This window comes from Corythoichthys intestinalis, unplaced genomic scaffold (assembly GCF_030265065.1).
Source record: "Corythoichthys intestinalis isolate RoL2023-P3 unplaced genomic scaffold, ASM3026506v1 HiC_scaffold_23, whole genome shotgun sequence".
In the NCBI taxonomy this organism is placed as follows: domain Eukaryota; kingdom Metazoa; phylum Chordata; class Actinopteri; order Syngnathiformes; family Syngnathidae; genus Corythoichthys; species Corythoichthys intestinalis.
The window spans coordinates 641,239-663,465 of NW_026651592.1; the positions used below are offsets into that span (position 1 = coordinate 641,239).

At 38.3% G+C, this 22,227-nt stretch overlaps 1 protein-coding gene across 7 annotated transcripts in view; it reads left to right on the plus strand.

The window, feature by feature from the left end:
- LOC130911193 (teneurin-4-like) overlaps window positions 1-22,227 on the plus strand; it is a 599,534-nt gene that overhangs the window by 419,026 nt on the left and 158,281 nt on the right. For all 7 annotated transcript variants that reach the window (XM_057828990.1, XM_057828991.1, XM_057828993.1 and 4 more), the window contains 3 exons: window positions 1,342-1,603; window positions 9,504-9,771; window positions 14,896-15,039. In XM_057828990.1, the coding sequence (XP_057684973.1) occupies window positions 1,342-1,603; window positions 9,504-9,771; window positions 14,896-15,039 (674 nt within the window). The remainder of the gene's footprint in view (window positions 1-1,341; window positions 1,604-9,503; window positions 9,772-14,895; window positions 15,040-22,227) is intronic.

The following is a 22,227-nucleotide window of genomic DNA, read 5'->3' on the forward strand; positions in this document are numbered from 1 at the left end:
CCCGGCTCAAACAGATTAAAATGACAGCACAGTGCAATGTCAACTTGCTACTTGTGTTTTTGGGAGTTTTGTCGCCCTCTGCTGGTGCTTGGGTGCGACTGATTTTATGGGCTTAAGCACCCATGAGCATTGTGTAATTATTGACATCAAAAATGGTGGGCTAATAGTTTTGTTTTTTGTTTTTTTTGAGTGAAAATTTGACACTTTTTAATAAAACAAAAACCTTAAGAGGGGTTTTAATTTGGGGTGTCAAACGATTAAAATTTTTAATCGAGTTAATTACAGCTCAAAAATTAATTAATCTTAATTAATCGCACATAGTACTGTATTTCTTTATTATAACAATAAATCAACAAGATGGCATTACCATTATTAACATTCTGTTAAAGCGATCCATCGATAGAAAGACTTGTATGGTTCTTAAAAGATAAATAAAAATAATAAATAAAATGTATAAATAAATAAAATATATATTTATAAAAATTAATAGAAAATAAATAAAAGATAATAACTAGTACAAGTTATAGAAATTTTATATTATAACCCCTCTTCATGTTGTCGTTTTAATAAAATTTGTAAAATTTTCAATCAAAAAATAAACTAGTAGCCCGCCATTGTTGATGTCAATAATTACTTACACAATGCTCATGGGTGCTGAACCCTATATAATCAGTCGCACCCAAGTGCCAGCAGAGGGTGGCAAAACTCAGAAAAACACAACAAGTACACCTTTCACTTTGCTGTCCTTTTAATATGTTTGAGCGGGGCATTTGTGCGTTAATTGCGTCAAATATTTTAACGGGATTAATTTAAGAAATTATTAACCGCTCGTTAACGCAATAATTTTGACAGCCCTAGTTTTAATATAAAATTTCTATAACTTGTGCGAACATTTTTTTAAGAACTACAAGTCTTTCTACCCATGGATCGCTTTAACAGAATGTTAATAATGTTAATGCCATTTTGTTGATTTATTGTTATAATAAGCAAATACAGTACTTATGTACCATATGTTGAATGTATATATCCATCTTGTGTTTTATCTTTCCATTCCAACAATAATTTACAGACAAATATGGCATATTTTAGAGATGGTTTGAATTGGGATTAATTAGGATTAATTAATTTTTAAACTGTAATTAACTAGATTTAAAATTTTAATCGTTTGACAGCCCTAATTTTTACATTTAGGCACTCCTGCAATCTTCACACCTTTTCTGTTACAAACTGACCCCGGCCCCCCATTAGAGAAGGAAAAAGTTATGTGGCACTCACAGGAAAAAGATTGGGGACCTCTGCTCTAAAACATAATTGTACAAGAGTGACAATCTGGTCTTTCAGTTTCGACTTGGTGACGGACGGAGGCATCGCCGTGGCCCTGCACTTTAAGCGCGCCCCCTTCATCACACAGGAGCACACCCTTTGGCTGCCGTGGGGCCGCTTCTTCGTCATGGACACGGTGGTCATGCGCCACGAGGAGAACGACATCCCCGGCTGCGACCTCAGCAGCTTCGCCCGACCCGGCCCTATCGTCACGCCTGCGCCGCTCACCGCCTTTGCCGGCTCCTGCGCCGAGAGGGGGACGGTGGTGCCTGAAATCCAGGTGACTAACTCAACATAAACTTCCTTCCTTTAGAATAAAACGCACACGGGGGTCTCTTGCAAAATGATTTATCTCACACGTGCCAGACTCGGAGCACTATTCATCAAGCGTAATAGTCACTGCTGTGATCCTTATCTCTGGTGTAATTGCTCTTCTTCTCGGTAGCTTGGCCGCTTTCCAATGTGCAGAGCCAGGATGATTACGCAAGTTCACAATGTCAGTCTAGCATTGTATTGATATTTTTACTTTGAAATCAGCGTAATTTGCTCTTTGATGGCTAAATCAGTCTCTCAATGTTGACTTTCTGTGCATCTACGGCTGCGACTAATGTTGATGTTAATTGATATGTAAGTCATTTATTTATTTATTTTTTTTATTTGATTTTATTTTGATTGATAAAATGAATTTGAGAAAGAGAGTAATTATTCAAAATCAAACCATGATTTGAATTGAAGGTGTAGAAAGGGAAACTAATTTTAACACAGTACACACTGTTTTGATCAGTAACATCTCAGATAATCCAGGAAAAATGTAGATGTTTTTTCTAGGGCTGTCAAAACGATTAAAATTTTTAATCGGATTGATCACAGCTTAAAAATGAATTCATCGTAATTAATCGCAATTCAAACCATCTATAAAATATGCCATATTTTTCTCTAAATTATTGTTGGAATGAAAAGATAAGACACAAGACAGATATATACATTCAACATACTGTACATCAGTACTGTATTTGTTTATTATAACAATAAATCAACAAGATGGCATTAACATTATTAACATTCTGTTAAAGCAATCCATGGATAGAAAGACTTGTAGTTCTTAAAAGATAAATGTTAGTACTAGTTATAGAAATTTTATATTAAATCCCCTCTTAATGTTTTCGTTTTAATAAATACTGTAATATTTTTAATCAAAAAAATAAACTAGTAGCTTGCCATTGTTGATGTCAATAATTACACCATGCTCATGGTGCAGAAACCCATAAAATATGACATCGCTTCAATGATATCTGGCTAAATGACGCCAGATCTCATTGAAATGACGCCAGACATCATTGAAGCGATGTTCTGTTATGACAAATCTCAGCTACTCTCTCCATTCACGACGCTAGATGGCACCAGATATCATTGAAGAGATGTTCTGTCATGACAGATCTCAGCTACTAGTTTAACCAGTTTGCATTATTTTATTGCAATGTTTTTCCTTATTCAGAGATGTTTGAAGACTACAGTTACAGTTAGACTTCACTTTGATGGTTATTGCAGGTATTGCAATTTTGTTGTTTTATCACAATAGACTGGGTTATTTACATTTCAAAAACCAGAAGCCATTCATTTACGAATGTGATTGCACTTTAGTTTACATTTTTAATGTTCAGATATTAAGATTTGAATGAGGCAAAATAACATTCTTTTTTATGAGGGGCCGTACAAGACATTTTTCATTCTGGCCCTCTCACACACATACATTCTCCTTTCACATACATATATATTCACTCTCACACACATACATTCTCCTCTCACATGCATACATTCTCCTTTCACATCCATACATTTTTACTTTCACATTCATACGTTTTTACTTTCACATTCATACATTTTCACTCTCACATTCATACATTTTCACTCTCACATTCATACATTTTCACTCTCACATTCATACATTTTTACTTTCACATTTATACATTTTTACTTTCACATTTATACATTTTCACTCTCACATTCATACATTTTTACTTTCCCATTTATACATTTTCACTCTCACATTCATACATTTTTACTTTTACATTTATACATTTTCACTCTCACATTCATACATTTTTACTTTCCTATTTATACATTTTCACTCTCACATTCATACATTTTTACTTTCCTATTTATACATTTTCACTCTTACATTCATAAATTTTTACTTTCACATTTATACATTTTTACTTTCACGTTTATACATTTTCTCTCTCACGTTTATACATTTTCACTCTTATTTTCATACATGTATACTCTCACATTCACACATTTTTGGTCTGTGAAATGTATGTTTGTATAAATAAAATATATGTGTATAAGAGTGAATATATATGTATGTGAGGAAAGTATGTATGAATGTGAGAGGAGAATGTATGTATGTACGAGTGAAAGTATAGTGAAAACGGAAGGAGTCTAGTTGAAACGGAAGCCAGCTCTGATTGGCTAGCTCTGACTGGTAAGCTCTGATTGGCTGAGAACCTGACGCGGGTTCCTGTTCATAAAAATACAAGGAAGAGGACGCACAATCACTTCGGCAAGCAGTTGGACTTTTGCAAAACATTTTGTCGACCCCAGAAACTAACTTCTTTGGCTTCCTGTCTCGAGCGGCGGCAAAGGACACAATCAACTGCACCCAACAGTGCTAATTATGACGCAGTTGAAAGTGATTATGAGAGACATTTTCAGACCGAGCAACTCTCGAACCTCTTCAACTGTCCGAGCGGGAGCTAATATGACCCGCTCCCAGACTACTATATACGATACGACTACGATATCCTGGGACGGTTCCACTTCTGAGGTATACTAGACGACCCCAAGACTCGAACTAAAGTACACTGATAAAATTCGGATGTATCATTTCAAAATAAAAGTACTTTGAAAATTGCCTATTTTAGCTGTCATTTCGCCTGATTTCAAAAATTGATTTTAAAAAATCTGGCTGATATCCCGGGACGGTTCCACTTCTGGGGTATACTAGACTACCCCAAGTATTGAACTAAAGTACTCTGATAAAATTCTGATGTATTATTTCAAAATAAAAGTACTTTGAAAAATAAACGTGAAAGTAAAAATGTATAAATGTGAAAGTAAAAATGTATGAATGTGAGAGTGAAAATGTATAAATGTAAAAGTAAAAATGTATGAATGTGAAAGTAAAAATGTATGAATGTGAGAGTGAAAATGTATGAATGTGACAGTGAAAATGTATCACTGTGAAAGTAAAAACGTATCAATGTGAGAGTGAAAATGTGTGAATGTGAAAGTAAAAATGTATGGATGTGAAAGGAGAATGTATGCATGTGAGAGGAGAATGTATGTGTGTGAGAGTGAATATATATGTATGTGAAAGGAGAATGTATGTGTGTGAGAGGGCCAGAATGAAAAATGTCTTGTACGGCCCCTCATACTTTTTCTCTCAAATATATTGTTATAATCATTTGTTTCAGATGTACTGTAATTATTTTCTGTATAAAAATGAATTTGGTGTTCAAAAAGTCTTTTTTCAAACTTGAGTCTTGAAAAAGATGGGGTCGTCTTATAATCAGGGCCGTCTTATATTCGGGCCAATACGGTATGTATATATATTTGTGCTGCAACGATTAATCGATTAACTCGAGTATTCGATTAGAAAAAAATATTCGAATTAAATTTTGTTGCTTCGAGTATTCGTTTAATTAGAGTGACGTTGCTATGGTTTGTTTTGAAAGTGTTTGCATTTAGTTTTATTGATGAGGGAGGATACTCGGCCCACTGGTCTGCCTCTTTTCACGTGGCTGAATCCAACTGCTCCCTGTTAAGACCAAGTTTTTGTTTGAGCTAATGTTTTTTAATATATTCTTAATTTAGTTTATTGGTATATTTAGCCGGTTTTTGTGGGAATATGTGTCTGAACCATTTGTTAAGACCATTGTACAAAAAAAAAAACAAAAAAAAAAACTAGAATTTAAGCTAGCGGACTTTTTCTGTGTAAGCCGATTGTTCTTTTGTTGTACATACATCCTCATTTAAAAAAAAGATATATGCCGTTTGAGGCTCAGTTTAGGTATTTTAAATGTTCATGTTCCTTATCTGATTACTCGATTAATCGAATTAACTAGTCCATCGATTAATCGACTACTAAAATATTCGATAGCTGCAGCCCCAATATATATATGTGTGTGTGTATATATATATATATATATATATATATATATATATATATATATATTATATTATATAATCGATACATTATATCGATTAAAAGCGATTACAATTTTCTTATCGAGTTAATTACAGCTTAAAAATTAATTAATCGTAATTAATCGCAATTAAAACCATCTATAAAATATGCTATATTTTTCTCTAAATTATTGTTGGAATGGAAAGATAAGACACAAGATGGATATATACATTCAACATGCGGTACATAAGGACTGTATTTGTTTATTATAACAATAAATCAACAAGATGGCATTAACATTATTAACATTCTGTTAAAGCGATCCATGGATCGAAAGACTTGTAGTTCTTAAAAAATAAATGTTACTACAAGTTATCGAAATTTTGTATTAAAACCCCTCTTAATGTTTTCGTTTTAATAAAATTTGTAAAATTTTCAATCAAAAAATTAACTAGTAGCCCGCCATTGTTGATGCCAATAATTACTTACACAATGCGCATGGGTGCTGGAGCCTTTAAAATCAGTCGCACCCAAGCGCCAGCAGAGGGCAGCAAAACTCCATAAAACACAATTAACAAGTGGGCAGTTCACTGTACTGTCATTTAAATCTGTCTGAGCAGGGCATGTGCGTTAATTGCGTCAAATATTTTTGACAGCCCTAATTATTTATATACAGTATATATATATGTATATATATATATATATATATATATATATATATATATATATATATATATATATATATATATATGTATATATATATATATGTATATATATATGTATATATATATGTATATATATATATGTACAGCTGTGGGCTTCTGTTCGTGAAAAAATGGAGAAACTGCTGAAAGTGAGGATCTGTGTACTCTAAATGCGGAAACTAACATTGTTTAAAATGGTGATAAAGTGGTTTTATCCGCGTGTTATTCCACTGACCTCTTTAAACACAAACTCGCCACGGGTATGTGTGACTTTTTTGTTTAACAGGCATCTCTTTGCCCTTTTCTAATGATTTCGTCTCCCAGTACACTTCCCAAGATTTATGGCATATCAGTGAATTTGGTGGGAGCCTATTTATAGCCACCGCTTCGTCTTTGCTCCGCTTTCCAGGTCGACTCAGGAGGGCGAATTTGGATCAATCGCCCTCCAACTAAATTCACCCGCTGACTGACGTGTCCTCTGACCGGCGTTATGGCGGGTCGCTGTTTTAATTGTGATGTCGGACAAAATGGAAGGGGGGTCGGGCTGGAGGTGACTTAATTAGAGCAGAGCGGGATAAACCGATGCTTTTTGACCCTTAGCCTCAACGCAAACGCTAACCAAAGTGCTAGCGGGTCTCCACCCGGTCTGTTATTATGACTCCATATATTATCTGCCCATGTAAGCCACGAGCCCAAGGGCAATGCGGCGGTGCTGTCGCGATATCGCGGCAACGGGAGGCAGCGCTTGTAATGAAGGGCTTTTCCGTTATTAAATCGATGGAGAAAACTATTCAGTGCGCTATAATGAAGAAATCCTTCACCGGGTCGCCTTCGATGCCACGCTATAATTGTCCTCCTATTGATGTTTCAGCTCCATAGATCCACTCGGAGGAAAGGTTATGAATAATACGCGACAGTCTCTACTGGTCAGCAGCCAGAAGGGAAGACAAATGGTCATTGGTTGTGAAATAAAAGGACGTATGGATTTAAACAGAGTACTTGTACCATATTTTTTGGATTACTGAAAGTCGCATCAGCCAACAAAATGAAGAAAAAAAAGTTAATAAGTCACAATTTAAGGACAGGTTTACACAACAACGATCTTATACAATAGCGCAAAAGTAATAATAATAATAATACATTTTATTTCTAGAGCGCTTTTCAAAACCCACAAAGATGCTTCACAAGAGACATGGAATCACAGTACGATAAAAAGGTATTAAAAGGATAAAAAATTAAAAGCACAATAAAAAGAAGTAAAAATATAACAGAGCTAGGGGTTATGGTGGGTAAGAAAGAGTGAACAGGTGTGTTTTCAGTCTAGATTTGAAAAGTGATAGGGTAGATATGCTGCGAAGATCAGGGGGTAGGGAGTTCCAGAGCTGGGGGACGCAATGACTAAAAGCTCTGGAACCAAAGGTGGAGAGGCGGACATGGGGGACGGAGAGGGGAAAAATAGTGGTAGAGCGAAGGGAACGGGTTGTATTGTTTAGACGGAGAAGATCGCAAAGGTAGGGCGGGGCCAGGGCATGGAGTATTTTGAAGGTGATGATGAGGATCTTGTAGTTGATTCTTTGTTTGATGGGAAGCCAGTGAAGTTGACGGAGGATGGGGGTGATGTGGTGTGTTGAGGGGGTTCGAGTGATGAGGCGTGCTGCTGAGTTCTGGAGGAGCTGCAGTTTCTGGAGGGACTTGTTAGGGAGACCGAAGAGCAGTGAGTTGCAATAATCGAGCCGGGAGGTTATTAGATTACAGACCAGGGTGGAAGCGGTATGGCGGGTGAGAGAAGGGAGGAGGCGAGAAATGTTGCGAAAGTGGAAATAGGCTGATCTGGTGATGCCGTTTATATGTGACCGGAAGGAAAGTGTGCTGTCGAGGATGACACCCAGACTTTTAACCTGAGACAAAGGAGAGATCGGTGGCATTTTGCCGTTATTTTCTTTCCGCGTTTTCACGACTATTATGTGTGGGGAAACTGTCCAGACGGAAGTACATGAAACCTCCAATTTGCCGATGTAGTATGCTTTCCCAATGTGTAGGTGGCAGCACCAGCAAAATTTGATTACTGCATGTAACCCGTCGGTTTGTTACACGTCTAGACAGGAAGAAAGAGGAGATGTGTGTTGCTCACGAAAGCATTGGGAAAGTACAAATACGTGCTGAGTAAACAGGATCACTTCACTTTGTACTCAACTGAAGTACAGATATACAAAAATGTTTTTAAGTTCAGTAGCGAAGTCCTTTTACTTCACTACAGTCCACCACTGAAGGTAATACAAAGAATTGTGACGAAGCTTATATTCCATTTGTGGAGGTCCCCTGCAGCATGCTGTTTTCCACCTCCGTGAGACGCTGCATAAACTTTCCTCCCTGCCTTGCAGTTCGCTTTATAATCAACATCGAGCCTCGGGTTCCCCTCTTCCCACTCCACTCTATTTTTTGGAGACGTTTCCCCTTTTGAGGATGAGGTGGGGTGTCCTGAGTTTCTGCTGTTGAAGAAGACATTTTTGTTTTGAAAACGCGCAGGGCGGTGCGCTGAACAGAGCGAGTGAGGTAACTAGGCAACGAACCCGGAAGTGGAGCGCAGTGCAGGGATGACAGCAGCGGGCAGGCAGATAACTATCTTGCTGTCTTTAATATCTGCTGCCCTTTTTGTTCATTATTGTTGGCTCACTGGTCACTCATGAGCGCAGGAGGTGTGTGTTTGTGTGTGACAGACGTGCATGGGCTGGGCGCACCGCCACCGGAGCCGCGGGGTCGCCCCATGGGACAATTGTGAAATACGGAATAAACTGCGTTCCGTATTGGTTCAATACGGAACGATTCCGTATTTCAAGGGACGGGTGACTAACCTAAATAAAACACTTGACACAAAACAATTGGTATTCAAAACGTCCTTATAGTTTGATCAATATGCAAATACAGTAGATTAAATTAGCCTAATTTGCTCAACAAGTCTGCTAGTTTAGATGCCAAGAATTCTAACGTTTTTACAATTCTCATAGCAAATCCCTGTAGCTGTAAACATGATTACAAATGCATACACAAATGTATATTAGCTCAAAACAATTTACTGCCTTATGTGGTCCAAACCAGAGCGCAGCTGTGCTTTATCCATTTCAGACGTCTGAGTCTGCTTCTCAGTCATACGAGTCGACAGTCCAGCCAGACCCAACGCTGCCAACAGAGGGCAGTGTATCCTCCATCATTAGACAAAATACAATTATTTTGGACTTTTTGGGTAGTTATTTTGAAATTTTAAAGGGTTAATTCCGTCTTTTTCATAGACATTGCAGGAGGACGTCCTCATCCCTGGTACCGACATGAAGCTGAGCTACCTGAGCAGCAGGACGGCGGGCTACAAGTCTATCCTGAGGGTGACCCTGACGCACATGACCATCCCGTTTAACCTGATGAAGGTGCACCTGATGGTAGCGGTGGAGGGCCGACTCTTTAGGAAGTGGTTCCCCGCCGGGCCCAACTTGCTGTATGACTTTGTATGGGACAAGACCGATGTCTACGGCCAGAAGGTCTACGGCCTGTCCGAAGCTTTTGGTCAGTGAAGAAATTCCCTTTTTGTAGCCATTTTGTACTTGCAAGCCAGTATAACAACCAGAGCAAAACTGAACCAAAATGACACTTGACCATAGAGTGAATACAGGATTTTTGATGCTGACAGGTTTACTCTGAGTACTCCTATTATTTCCTAAGGGACAAATCAATGGTTGACCTTCCACTATATTGGGAAAATAACTCTTATACTACATAAAAAGTTTTATCAGCAATTAGGGAATGCCCTGTGGGGCACAAAGTAGTCGCTTACTACCATGGTTTGCCTTGTTTTCATTTAGATATTTTTTTTCTGCCCAAATTGTCTTAACCCTTTATTGAACTCATTGGCTGCTATCGACGACAACGCCCCTCCCATTCAACTAAATGTTAGTATGAGTGATAATAATTTGATATTCAAACCCCTATTAATGTTTTAGTTTTTATAGAATTTGAAAAATTAGTTTAACTAGTAGGTCGCCATTGTTGTTGACGATGCAATGCACTATGGGCGGTGACGTCATTAGGTAGCACTGCCGTACTTCCACGGTGTCACTCGTTAGCTACATAAACGTGTCGTCAGTTCTGCCCTTTCAATTTGAATCCGAGCGGAAAAGTGATGAGGAGCATAGCACTGTCGATATTTCACAAAACGAGCGGCAAAAGCAATTAAATGAAGGTCTCCAGTGGGATTCCAACCAGGGTTTCCCATGCGCCGTACAAGCACATAGACTACAGGACTATACTTCCCGTGACGTTGGAGTGATAATTTTCCTTATAAAGCAATCGCAATCCACATGCATTCTCTGTCTGTGCGGTAAAACCTGAAAGTGAAACGCAACTGTAAAGAAATTGCGGCTGGCTTGACTACTGAATTAGAAAACGTGGCTTACTTCAGACAGCAAGCAGACAACAAGAACATTGGGACTGCGTAAAAAGGTTTACAGAACAAACAAGAAAACACACGATCGTGAAAAGAGAGACACAAAAAGGGTCCGTGACAGTAGGTCGGGATCAATTAAAAAAAAACAAAAAAAAACAAAAACGGGGAAAACCATGGCGAGAAGCAGACAAACAAAAAAAAAAAAACCAAGGCAATGATGCAACTAGCATCAGAGAGATTTACAATCCGTCAAATAGCAGCAAGTCCATATCTAGGATCGGTTTAGAGACACTGCTGATGAGTTTGAATTGGATGTAGGTATGTCATTGGGAACTCATCTCACAGCTCTGTAACAAAACAATCTGACCAGCAGCAGAATGTGACAAAATCATGTCAGTCGTCATACGGGCTTCGCTTGCTAGCTAGCACAACTATTCTCCTAGTCCAGTCTAACCGTGTCATCACCAGTGTTGTTAATAACCACGTTACAGTATACCAGCGTTACTAATGGCGTTATTATTTTCAGTAGTAAGTAATCTAATTACTTTTCTCGGCGACGCCGTTACAGTTACTGAGGATGTAAAGACTTGAGTTACTATGCGTTACTACGTTGGTTGACTGACATGAGAAAAGTCATGGAAACGGACTCACGGAGATGAGAGAGCGGAGTGGGGAGGAGGGAAAGAAGTCGTGCAAACACGATGCTAGGTGGCTCCAATGATACCTGACTGTAGCCGATAGCCTACAAACTACGCCCACATGATGCTTGGGTAGATATCACATGTATGTAGAACTAGATGTGAAATGACAGACACGGCTGCATTAGCAACATGTATGATAAAGAAACTAGATGCGTTAGTAAACAGCCGCCATCTCAAAGCAGTAGACTTCTCAGGAAGGCTCTGTTGTAGAGAACCTTCCTAGCGAACCTAAGTAACTTTTTTATCGAAAATACTCCTAAATCGGTAAAATCTTGACTTGAATTTATCTTTAAATGATGAAACAGTTTTAAAACTTTCACATGTCAAAAGTAGACTGAAGGGAACTAATGCAAAAAACGTGAGCAATTTTAACAGTTGATTCACAACATTAAATGACTTCCAAACATAGCAAAGGTTACTTTTTTATTTTTATGTATTTATTTATTTATTTGGGAATGAAAAAAAAAAAGCATGAAAGGTAATACCAGTTACTTTGCCAAGTAACTAATTACTCTTCCATTCATGTAACTGAGTTACTAACTCAATTACTTTTTGGGAGAAGTAATTTGTAACTGTAATTTATGACTTTTTTTTTTAAAGTAAGATTAACAACACTGGTCATCACGCCCAGCGTGCATTGCGCGTGCGTAAAATATGGCACCCTCCGTAGATCAAAACATGTACTAAATATGAAAGATTTTTAAATCAATGGCAATAATATACAGTGCCTTGCAAAAGTATTCGGCCCCCTTGAACCTTGCAACCTTTCGCCACATTTCAGGCTTCAAACATAAAGATATAAATTTTTAATTTTTTGTCAAGAATCAACAACAAGTGGGACACAATCGTGAAGTGGAACAAAATTTATTGGATAATTTAAACTTTTTTAACAAATAAAAAAACTGAAAAGTGGGGCGTGCAATATTGTTCGGCCCCCTTGCGTTAATACTTTGTAGCGCCACCTTTTGCTCCAATTACAGCTGCAAGTCGCTTGGGGTATGTTTCTATCAGTTTTGCACATCGAGAGACTGACATTCTTGCCCATTCTTCCTTGCAAAACAGCTCGAGCTCCGTGAGGTTGGATGGAGAGTGTTTGTGAACAGCAGTCTTCAGCTCTTTCCACAGATTCTCGATTGGATTCAGGTCTGGACTTTGACTTGGCCCTTCTAACACCTGGATACGTTTATTTTTGAACCATTCCATTGTAGATTTGGCTTTATGTTTTGGATCATTGTCCTGTTGGAAGATAAATCTCCGTCCCAGTCTCAGGTCTTGTGCAGATACCAACAGGTTTTCTTCCAGAATGTTCCTGTATTTGGCTGCATCCATCTTCCCGTCAATTTTAACCATCTTCCCTGTCCCTGCTGAAGAAAAGCAGGCCCAAACCATGATGCTGCCACCACCATATTTGACAGTGGGGATGGTGTGTTCAGGGTGATGAGCTGTGTTGCTTTTACGCCAAACATATCGTTTTGCATTGTGGCCAAAAAGTTCAATTTTGGTTTCATCTGACCAGAGCACTTCTTCCACATGTTTGGTGTGTCTCCCAGGTGGCTTGTGGCAAACTTTAAACGTGACTTTTTATGGATATCTTTGAGAAATGGCTTTCTTCTTGCCACTCTTCCATAAAGGCCAGATTTGTGCAGTGTACGACTGATTGTTGTCCTATGGACAGACTCTCCCACCTCAGCTGTAGATCTCTGCAGTTCATCCAGAGTGATCATGGGCCTCTTAGCTGCATCTCTGATCAGTTTTCTCCTTGTTTGAGAAGAAAGTTTGGAAGGACGGCCGGGTCTTGGCAGATTTGCAGTGGTCTGATGCTCCTTCCATTTCAATATGATGGCTTGCACAGTGCTCCTTGAGATGTTTAAAGCTTGGGAAATCTTTTTGTATCCAAATCCGGCTTTAAACTTCTCCACAACAGTATCTCGGACCTGCCTGGTGTGTTCCTTGGTTTTCATAATGCTCTCTGCACTTTAAACAGAACCCTGAGACTATCACAGAGTAGGTGCATTTATACGGAGACTTGATTACACATAGGTGGATTCAATTTATCATCATCGGTCATTTAGGACAACATTGGATCATTGAGATATCCTCACTGAACTTCTGGAGTGAGTTTGCTGCACTGAAAGTAAAGGGGCCGAATAATATTGCACGCCCCACTTTTCAGTTTTTTATTTGTTAAAAAAGTTTAAATTATCCAATACATGTTGTTCCACTTCACGATTGTGTCCCACTTGTTGTTGATTCTTGACAAAAAAATTAAATTTCATATCTTTATGTTTGAAGCCTGAAATGTGGCGAAAGTTTGCAAGATTCAAGGGGGCCGAATACTTTTGCAAGGCACTGTATGTGCTTCTAGCAACATATTTTAGTAAAAGAGAACAACTGTGGCTTATTAGAGCCTACAAGTCTTTAAATCCGAGGTTCCCTTTAAATTAGGGCTGTCAAACGGTTAATTACAGCTTAAAAATTAATCGTAATTAATTGCAATTCAAACCATCCATAAAATATGCAATATTTTTCTGTAAATTATTGTTGGAATGGAAAGATAAGACACACGACGGATATATACATTCAACATACAGTACATGAGTACTGTATTTGTTTATTATAACAATAAATAAAGATGGCATTAACATTATTAACATTCTGTTAAAGCGGTCCATGGATAGAAAGACATGTAGTTCTTAAAAGATAAATGTTAGTACAAGTTATAGAAATTTTATATTAAAACCCCTCTTAATGTTTTCGTTTTAATAAAATTTGTAAAATTTTCAATCAAAAAATAATCTAGTAGCTCGCCATTGTTGATGTCAATAATTACACAATGCTCATGGTGGTCCATAAAATCAGTCGCACCCAAGCGCCAGCAGAGGGCGACAAAACACCAAAAAAACACAAGTAACAAGTGGACATTACACTGTGCTGTCATTTTAATATGTTTGAGCGGGGCACGTGCGTTAAATGCATCAAATATTTTAACGTGATTAATAAAAAAATAATAATTACCGCCCGTTAACGCGATAATTTTGACAGCTCTACTTTAAATATTATGGTTGGGCAAGGTAACGTTTAATCACACATCAACAACAGAGCCCCCAAAGAAAAGGTTTTTAGGCTCACCACTACTTGTATACAGTGATCCCTCGTTTTTCGCGATCACGCATTTTGCTTTGATGTATAGACGTCTCTAGACGTCTCATCCAGTCAAAATTAATTTGATGTCTAGCGCTGTCAATCGCAGCCAGTTAGCTAACATAGACACTATGCTAATGGAAGATTTCGGTAGCAACCTGTTGGTTCTTTTTATGATTAAACAGTGGCACCATTTTAAAACGATATATCGATTCTTTGTGGGAGCATATCGATTACCTTTTGGGCTCCAAAGTATCGCGATATATCACCTTTTCAATATATAGTCACACCCTTATTGTCCACTTATGTAAACACAACGTTTTTGTTCATTGCTTAAAAATGAAAACAAAATGTTGGAAAGGGGAAAAAACAATTTCCAACATTGTTCCTACTTTGTTCTTCTAGTGTCTGTGGGTTTCGAGTATGAATCATGTCCTGACCTGATCTTGTGGGAGAAGAGGACGGCTGTTCTTCAGGGCTATGAGAGCTCGGCCTCCAAACTGGGCGGTTGGACTGTCGACAAGCACCACGCTTTGAACATACAGAGCGGTGAGTCAACGTCCGTGTTCTATTCTGGTGGGGGTTCCTTTTATCTTTCATGCCTACGCTCACCCACGAACTGCTGGAGACAATAAAACGTGCTCCAAATTATTTTGCATACATGATTTAATGTGAATTAGAGGAATGGAAATTTGCATGATGTTTCTCCTGCCAAGAGGAATATTGCGGAGTATGTCCAATTTTAGCGTGAAAAAAACTGAATTGAAACACTTCAATACTTCAAAGATTATCATAGTAAGAGTACAACGGCAATTTCTCTAATGATGAATTCTGAAAGGCTGATGCTGGAAAGAAATGCTTTTGTTACGGTTCGCAAAGAGAGAAAACAAGGTTAAACCCTAAAACAGGCAGCAACGAGGGATGCATTCAAAGGTTTATTAAATGCAACAAAAACACGCGATTGCATGAAAGGGGAATAACAAAAAGGGTCCCTGAAAGCAGGTTGACTGGGATAGCAAAAATTAACTCGAGGGTTAAGTTAAGGCCATGTCTACACCTAGCAGGGTTTTTTTTTTTAAAACTGAGGATCCTGCTCTAATACATCGGGGAGAAAATAATTACGTCCACACCTGCACGTTTGTAGAAAAAAAAAAGCTTCCACGGCCACCGCATTCATTTATTTTTAAGTTCATTCAAAACAATGGGCGAAAAATAATTGTCCATAGAACCCCATCTTTTCGCATGTGTTCTTTAATATGAAGCATTGCAAGAGATTGTAAATAAATGGAAACAAAAAAAAGCACCTGTGTAATTTACTCCAAATGTAAACATTGGTCTCATGTGTGACATAGGGACAAAGTTTGTCGCAGTCAGTGACGTTTCCACAGCTAAATCTTCGGTTATCAGTGTCCACATGATGGCGGCACAAACGCAGAATTCGCACATCTTCACTCTTGGCGCAGTTTTCAAGAACCCTCGTTTAAATGTGCTTGTGAATGAATGAATGAATTAATTAAATGTTTATTGTCATCATCATCGGTATCATTGACAGTTGCAAAATATAATATGATTAGCTCAAAGACAGAAAGAACCGAAGACAGACAAGGGCAGACGGGAGAAGCATATGCTTATCAAGACCCGTCCCCTTGCAGTCAAGGACGCACAATCAAACATGGTGGAGTTGCATACGTCATACTACATGAGCTTTTCTTTTTTTTTTTTTTTCCACATGCATTTTCTTCCCAAAAGTTATTGATTTTCCATAGCACTTAGCAATATTGTCGATTAGTGTGAGTTCATTGATTAGGGTGATTGTCAGATTTGTGTATGGAGGTATAGCCGAGGGAATCATGGATGATAGACTAATCTAAAAAGGTGACTCTAAAAATTTCACACCATTTTAAACACTGTGTGGCGCTAAATGTGAGAACATGTCGTAATTTTGAGCATGTGCTGCTTTACAAACGGCACCCCATAGTAGGGTGTCCGGACTTTTTCCTCAGTTAGAATATGCATTTTTGTTGATATATTTAGTAGGGCTGTCAAAATTATCGCGTTAACGGGCGGTAATTAATTATTTTAATTAATCATGTTAAAATATTTGACGCAATTAACGCACATGCCCCGCTCAAGCAGATTAAATGACAGTATAGTGCAATGTCCACTTGTTACTTGTGTTTTTTGGAGTTTTGTCGCCCTCTGGTGGCGCTTGGGTGTGTCTGATTTTATGTGCTTCAGCACCTATGAGCATTGTGTAATTATTGACATCAACAATGACGGGCTACTAGTTTATTTTTTGATTGAAAATTACAAATTTTATTAAAACGAAAACATTAAGAGGGGTTTTAATATAAAATTTCTGTAACTTGTACTAACATTTATCTTTCAAGAACTACAAGTCTTTCTATCCATGGATCGCTTTAACAGAATATTAATAATGTTATTGCCATCTTGCTGATTTATTCTTATAATAAACAAATACTGTACCTATGTACCGTATGTTGAATGTATATATCTTGTGTCTTATTTTTCCATTCCAACAATAATTTACAGAAAAATATGGCATATTTTATAGATGGTTTGAATTGCGATTAATTAATTTTTAAGCTGTAATTAACTCAATTAAAAATTTTAATCGTTTGACAGCACTAATATTTAGTTTAATGAGTAAAACAATGTTAATTTTTGTCGTTTACCTGCAATTAAATCACTTCCTTTTCTAGAAATAAAGAAAAACATCAGACATTGATATGTGAACATTTCTCAATAAGGAACTGAATATTTCATGGGGTGTCCTAAGTTTTCAAATGACTGTCGATGTAGTTTTTGACAATCGAGCTAGATGAACTCAACAAATTTGCTTATGTAATGCAAAAAGCTAAGCTTCAGTGTTTAAGTAAGCCGATTTCCTTCTCGAACTCAGTCATTTTTCTCCAACGATTTGCCATCGGGCAATGTCACGCAGCCTTCTTTTTGTATGTCATTTCTGTTTTCCCACCATCCAAGGGGTCAGTTTTCTCATTCCTGCCAAATGGCTCTTGAAAGGTGGATGAAAAGAGAAGAAAGTTCCTGCGAGTCACCTGTCACGAGTGAAGGCCTCGCTTTGTGTGTTGGGAGCTCATCAGAGGAGATGAGGCGTGCTGATAGGAAAAGTGCCGCCAAAGCTTTGATCCGTCACGACGAGTCGGAATGCGCAATTCGGAGGAGGGGGGAGAGTGTGTTAGACGGTGCTGCCACCTTCTACAAGACGTTAGCCCACCCCGCCCCTTCGCTTCTTTGGCTCTACAGTGTCATGTTCGCGCTCGTCGTTTTTAGAACCGACCTTAATTTAATTGCCGACAGCCTGCTCACGGAAGCCGCTGCAAGATTAAATCACGCCCCGGGAAAAGGATGCTTGGCTGATCTTCACTGATAGACCAAATGTTGGTCTGCTCAGACCACTCACACCGCCGAGTACCAGTCGAAAGCGAGGGAAGCGCATCGTGCATTTCAAACAGGAGGTTATGGATCGGACTGAAGGAGGCTCTTTGCGTTTACGCCCTCGTAAAGTTTCTGAAAGCGCCTCGTAGTGAAAATGACAGTAGGATTTGATGTCAGCTCTAAATTTTCTTACGATTGCCTAGTCTAAGTTTAAGTATACGACACACTAAGATCAGGGGCCCCGTATAGGGGTGAAAAGTGAAACTGATTCTAAAGGCCCATGCCCTGATGGAGGCCCACAAAGAAAATTAGAACAGTAGGTAATCGTTTGCAAATTTAAATATTAATCATCATAATTTTAATAGGAATAAACAAAAGGTTTATTTTTCTTGTTTTGTTTTTGGCAAAAAGTAAACACCCAGAGATCATACAGTGGCACCCCTGAAAAAGATGTGTATTTTAGCTTCAAATATATATTTTTTTTAATTTCAAATAATATGGGACCTTAATGGAACAAAAGAGAAAAATCCAACCTTCAATACAAGTGCATTCATTCAGTGGGGAAAAAGTCCCACATAGAGAAAAAAATCTGACATCAAATAATGTGTGTCACAATTATTTGCACCTCTGGTGTTAATACTTTGTACAACCCCGTTTTGCCAACAAAACAAGGTCTGGGGACTGAGATGGCCATGGGAGGAGCTTGAGTTTGTGTCTGGTGAACCATTTCTGTATAGATTTGGCCATATGTTTAGGGTCATTGTCTTGCTGAAAGACCCAGTGACGACCCATCTTCAGCTTTCGGGCAGAGGGCAACAGATTTTGATTTCAAATGTCCTGGTATTTCAAAGCATTCATGATGCCATGCACCCTAACAAGGTTCCCAGGGCCTTTGGAAGCGAAACAGCCCCACAGCATCACTGACCCACCCCCATACTTCACAGTGGGTATGAGGTGCTTTTCAGCATGCGCATCTTTCGTGGCACGCCAGACCCACTTAGAGTGTTTGTTGCCAAAAAGCTCAATCTTGGTCTCATCTGACCAAAGCACACGATCCCTGTTGAAGCCTGGGAACGTGTGTATTTTGAGTGAAGTATGGGGGTGGGTCAGTGATGCTGTGGGGCTGTTTCGCTTCCAAAGGCCCAGCAAACTTTGTTACGGTGGATGGCATCATGAATGCTTTGAAATACCAGGACATTTTCAATCAAAATCTGTAGCCCTCTGCCCGAAAGCTGAAGATGGGTCGTCACTGGGTCTTTCAGCAAGACAATTAGCCTAAACAAATGGCCAAATCTACACAGAAATGGTTCACCGGACACAAAATCAAGCTCCTCCCGTGGTCATCTCAGTCCCCAGACCTTGTTTTGTTGGCAAAAGGGGGTCGTACAAAGTATTGACACCAGGGGTGCTAATAATTGTAACACACATTATTCGATGTCAAATTTTTTCCCCACTGAATGAATGCCCTTGTATTGAACGTTGGATTTTTCTCTTTTTTTCCATTAAGGTCCCATATTATTTGGATAAAAAACAAATTATTAGAAGCTAAAAAACACATGTTTTTCAGGGGTGCCAATAATTATGGAGGGCACTTTATGTATTGCCAGCACCACCCCCCAACCGCCGTATTTTCATTAAATGGTTTGGTCCGCTCTTCCTTCAATCAGACCGGGAGCAGCGGTGAGCATTTAGTTAATGACTCGGACGTTACTGCAGAAATGTTTTCAAAACAAAAATTGGGTTTTTAAAAGAGGAAGGAAAAGAAAGCAAAACAATAGATGGGTAGAAAAGGCCAACGTGATGTGACAAAGTACTTTACAAAGGAAGATTTGTGTCTTATGTCTAGGGATGGGAATTGATACGATTTTTACGATTCCGATTCTATTATCGATATTGCTTAACGATTCGATTCTTTATCGATTCTCTTATCGATTCTAATGTGGGGAAAAAGAAGAACAAACGTTTTGATTGGCATCGAGTTTGTTTGATCAGAAGTCACAAACTTACAAACTCACAACGAGATCAAAAGAAGCCCAAAGCCTCAATGTTAACTGTGGCAATAAGTGGCAAATGCACAAGAATGTGTAACATTTTATTGAAACATTTTTCTAATACAAATGAAAAATATTGGTATATATTGGCATATAGGTCGTTGTTCTGCCTTTGGCAATATGTGTTAAAGCCGGGGTCCCCAAACTTTTTCCTGTGATGGCAACATAATTTTGTCCTTCTCTGATGAGGGGCCGGGGTCAGTTTGTAACAGAAAAAGTGTGACGATTGCAGGAGTGCCTAAATGTAAAAAATTATTGTATTTCAGAAAGCCACAATCAAATAACCCTTTCTGGATTCTTCATGAAACAAAAGTAAATGAAATATAAATCATAATAAAACATAATATAACATAATATAATATAATATAATATAATATAATATAATATAATATAATATAATATAATATAATATAATATAATATAATAATAACACTATTAATTAAATAGATAATAACCAAATAACCCTCTCTGAGTTCTTCACAGAAAAAGGCCAGAAAATAAATAACATTACTGAGGGGGAAAAAAAAAAAAATTCAAAATGCTCTCTGGTATTGTTCAGGGGGCCGGACTAAATGTGGAGGCGGGCCGTAACCGGCCCACGGGCTGTAGTTTGGGGAAATAATACACTTTAATAGTTAAAGTGTAGTATTTACCATTATATTTAAATGCATGCCTTTTAGTTTTTATCATGCTTTCATGCTCAAGTGGGGGCGCCCTTGCGCTTCCTCACGCGAAGAAGAACGCGCTAACATGAAGAAGAGCGCGCATCCAACCGAGTGAGTGAGTTAGTGAGAGAGGGAAACACTGCTACGAGCCCAGGTTCTTTGTTAAAGTTTTTAAAATATCTACAGAGGCAACACCTGTATGTATCATCTTTTGTGTTGTTGTTGTTGTGTGTTTCCCCTCACAATCGGACACTTAAATCCATTTGTGCAGTGGTTTGAACGATGTGCAAATGCTAGCGAACGCATGCTAACCGTTTGTGTTATTATTGTATTAGCAGCTAATCATCGCTGATTTACGTTGATGCAAACCTGTTTAGTATTGGGGACGAAATTGATTTGTTTCATTTCTATTTTTAGTTTCTCTTCAAGTGATGGTTGAATAAAGTCAGCAAATTATACCATCGTCTTCTGCATCGTCATTTGGGAGTTTAGCTAACTGTATAGCCAGGACTGAGCCTTAGCGTCTCGGTGAGGACAGTGCAGTTGTATTCCCTCCCTTTGCAGTTATCTCCACCTTGGAATGACTGCAAGTCGCTTTGTTGTAATTTTTCCTCGTGAAGTGAAGACACACTTGTGAGCGTTTGAACCTACGTGCTGTCATTGTTATGATTACGGCTGCAATGCTCGTGCTAAACCATCGTAACCTTTCATTTTCACCCTCTTTCCTGGTGAAGTGTAGCCAAACTTTGGAGCGAGTGGTTCTTGGCGACATGCTAGTTTGATGCATCTGGACAACAAGACATGTCACGACGCAATTTGCATCTTTAGGAATCGTTAAAGGGATCGTTAAGGCTTTTTCATTGTGATGTCGAGGCCTCGAAACACTAGGAACCTGTTTGGAATTGGAATCTGATTTCGATTTCCATCCCTACTTATATCAGTGTATTGCTGAAAATGAACCTGTTATCTTAGCTCCAAAGCAAGGTCCCAGCTCACTCCATAAGAAATACGGGATTTTCCCGGCCTCGTTGAGCGACATTCACCTATTCAAAAACATGAATTCCAAATAATGACGGCATTTTTTTTTTTTTTTTTTGGTATCCTACAGATGTTGAAAGTTGGTGTGGAAATTTTCTTTTTTAAAATCAACTTGAATCCACTTTGTCAAGAATTTATTGAATTTAGTTTGTCATCAATTGAATTTGTTAACAACGGACCTCGCTTCGGAGCTGTAGCCTATAGTGGAGATCGCAAGTTTCCAGATGAGGCTAAGCCTACTCCATAATGAAATACTGTAATTGTTTGCTAGCTAGTGTTTGCTCCACTTTTAGCTTACATTTAATCAGTACAGCAGGCAAACCCTTAGCAATCTCTTCATACTAAAACAGTTGTATACTGTATACTGTAATGTATACTGTAGTAAGTTAAAACAAAACATTTATTCTAAGTCATTCATTATGGTATTTGCTTTGAGAAAGTTTCTAATAAAAATATATTTAGATTGTAAAAGATGGCCTTCAGTACATTTCTTATAGATGATATCAGTCTATTCATTATTGCTCTATACGCGGTACGTTTACATAAACATATTTTCTTCTTAA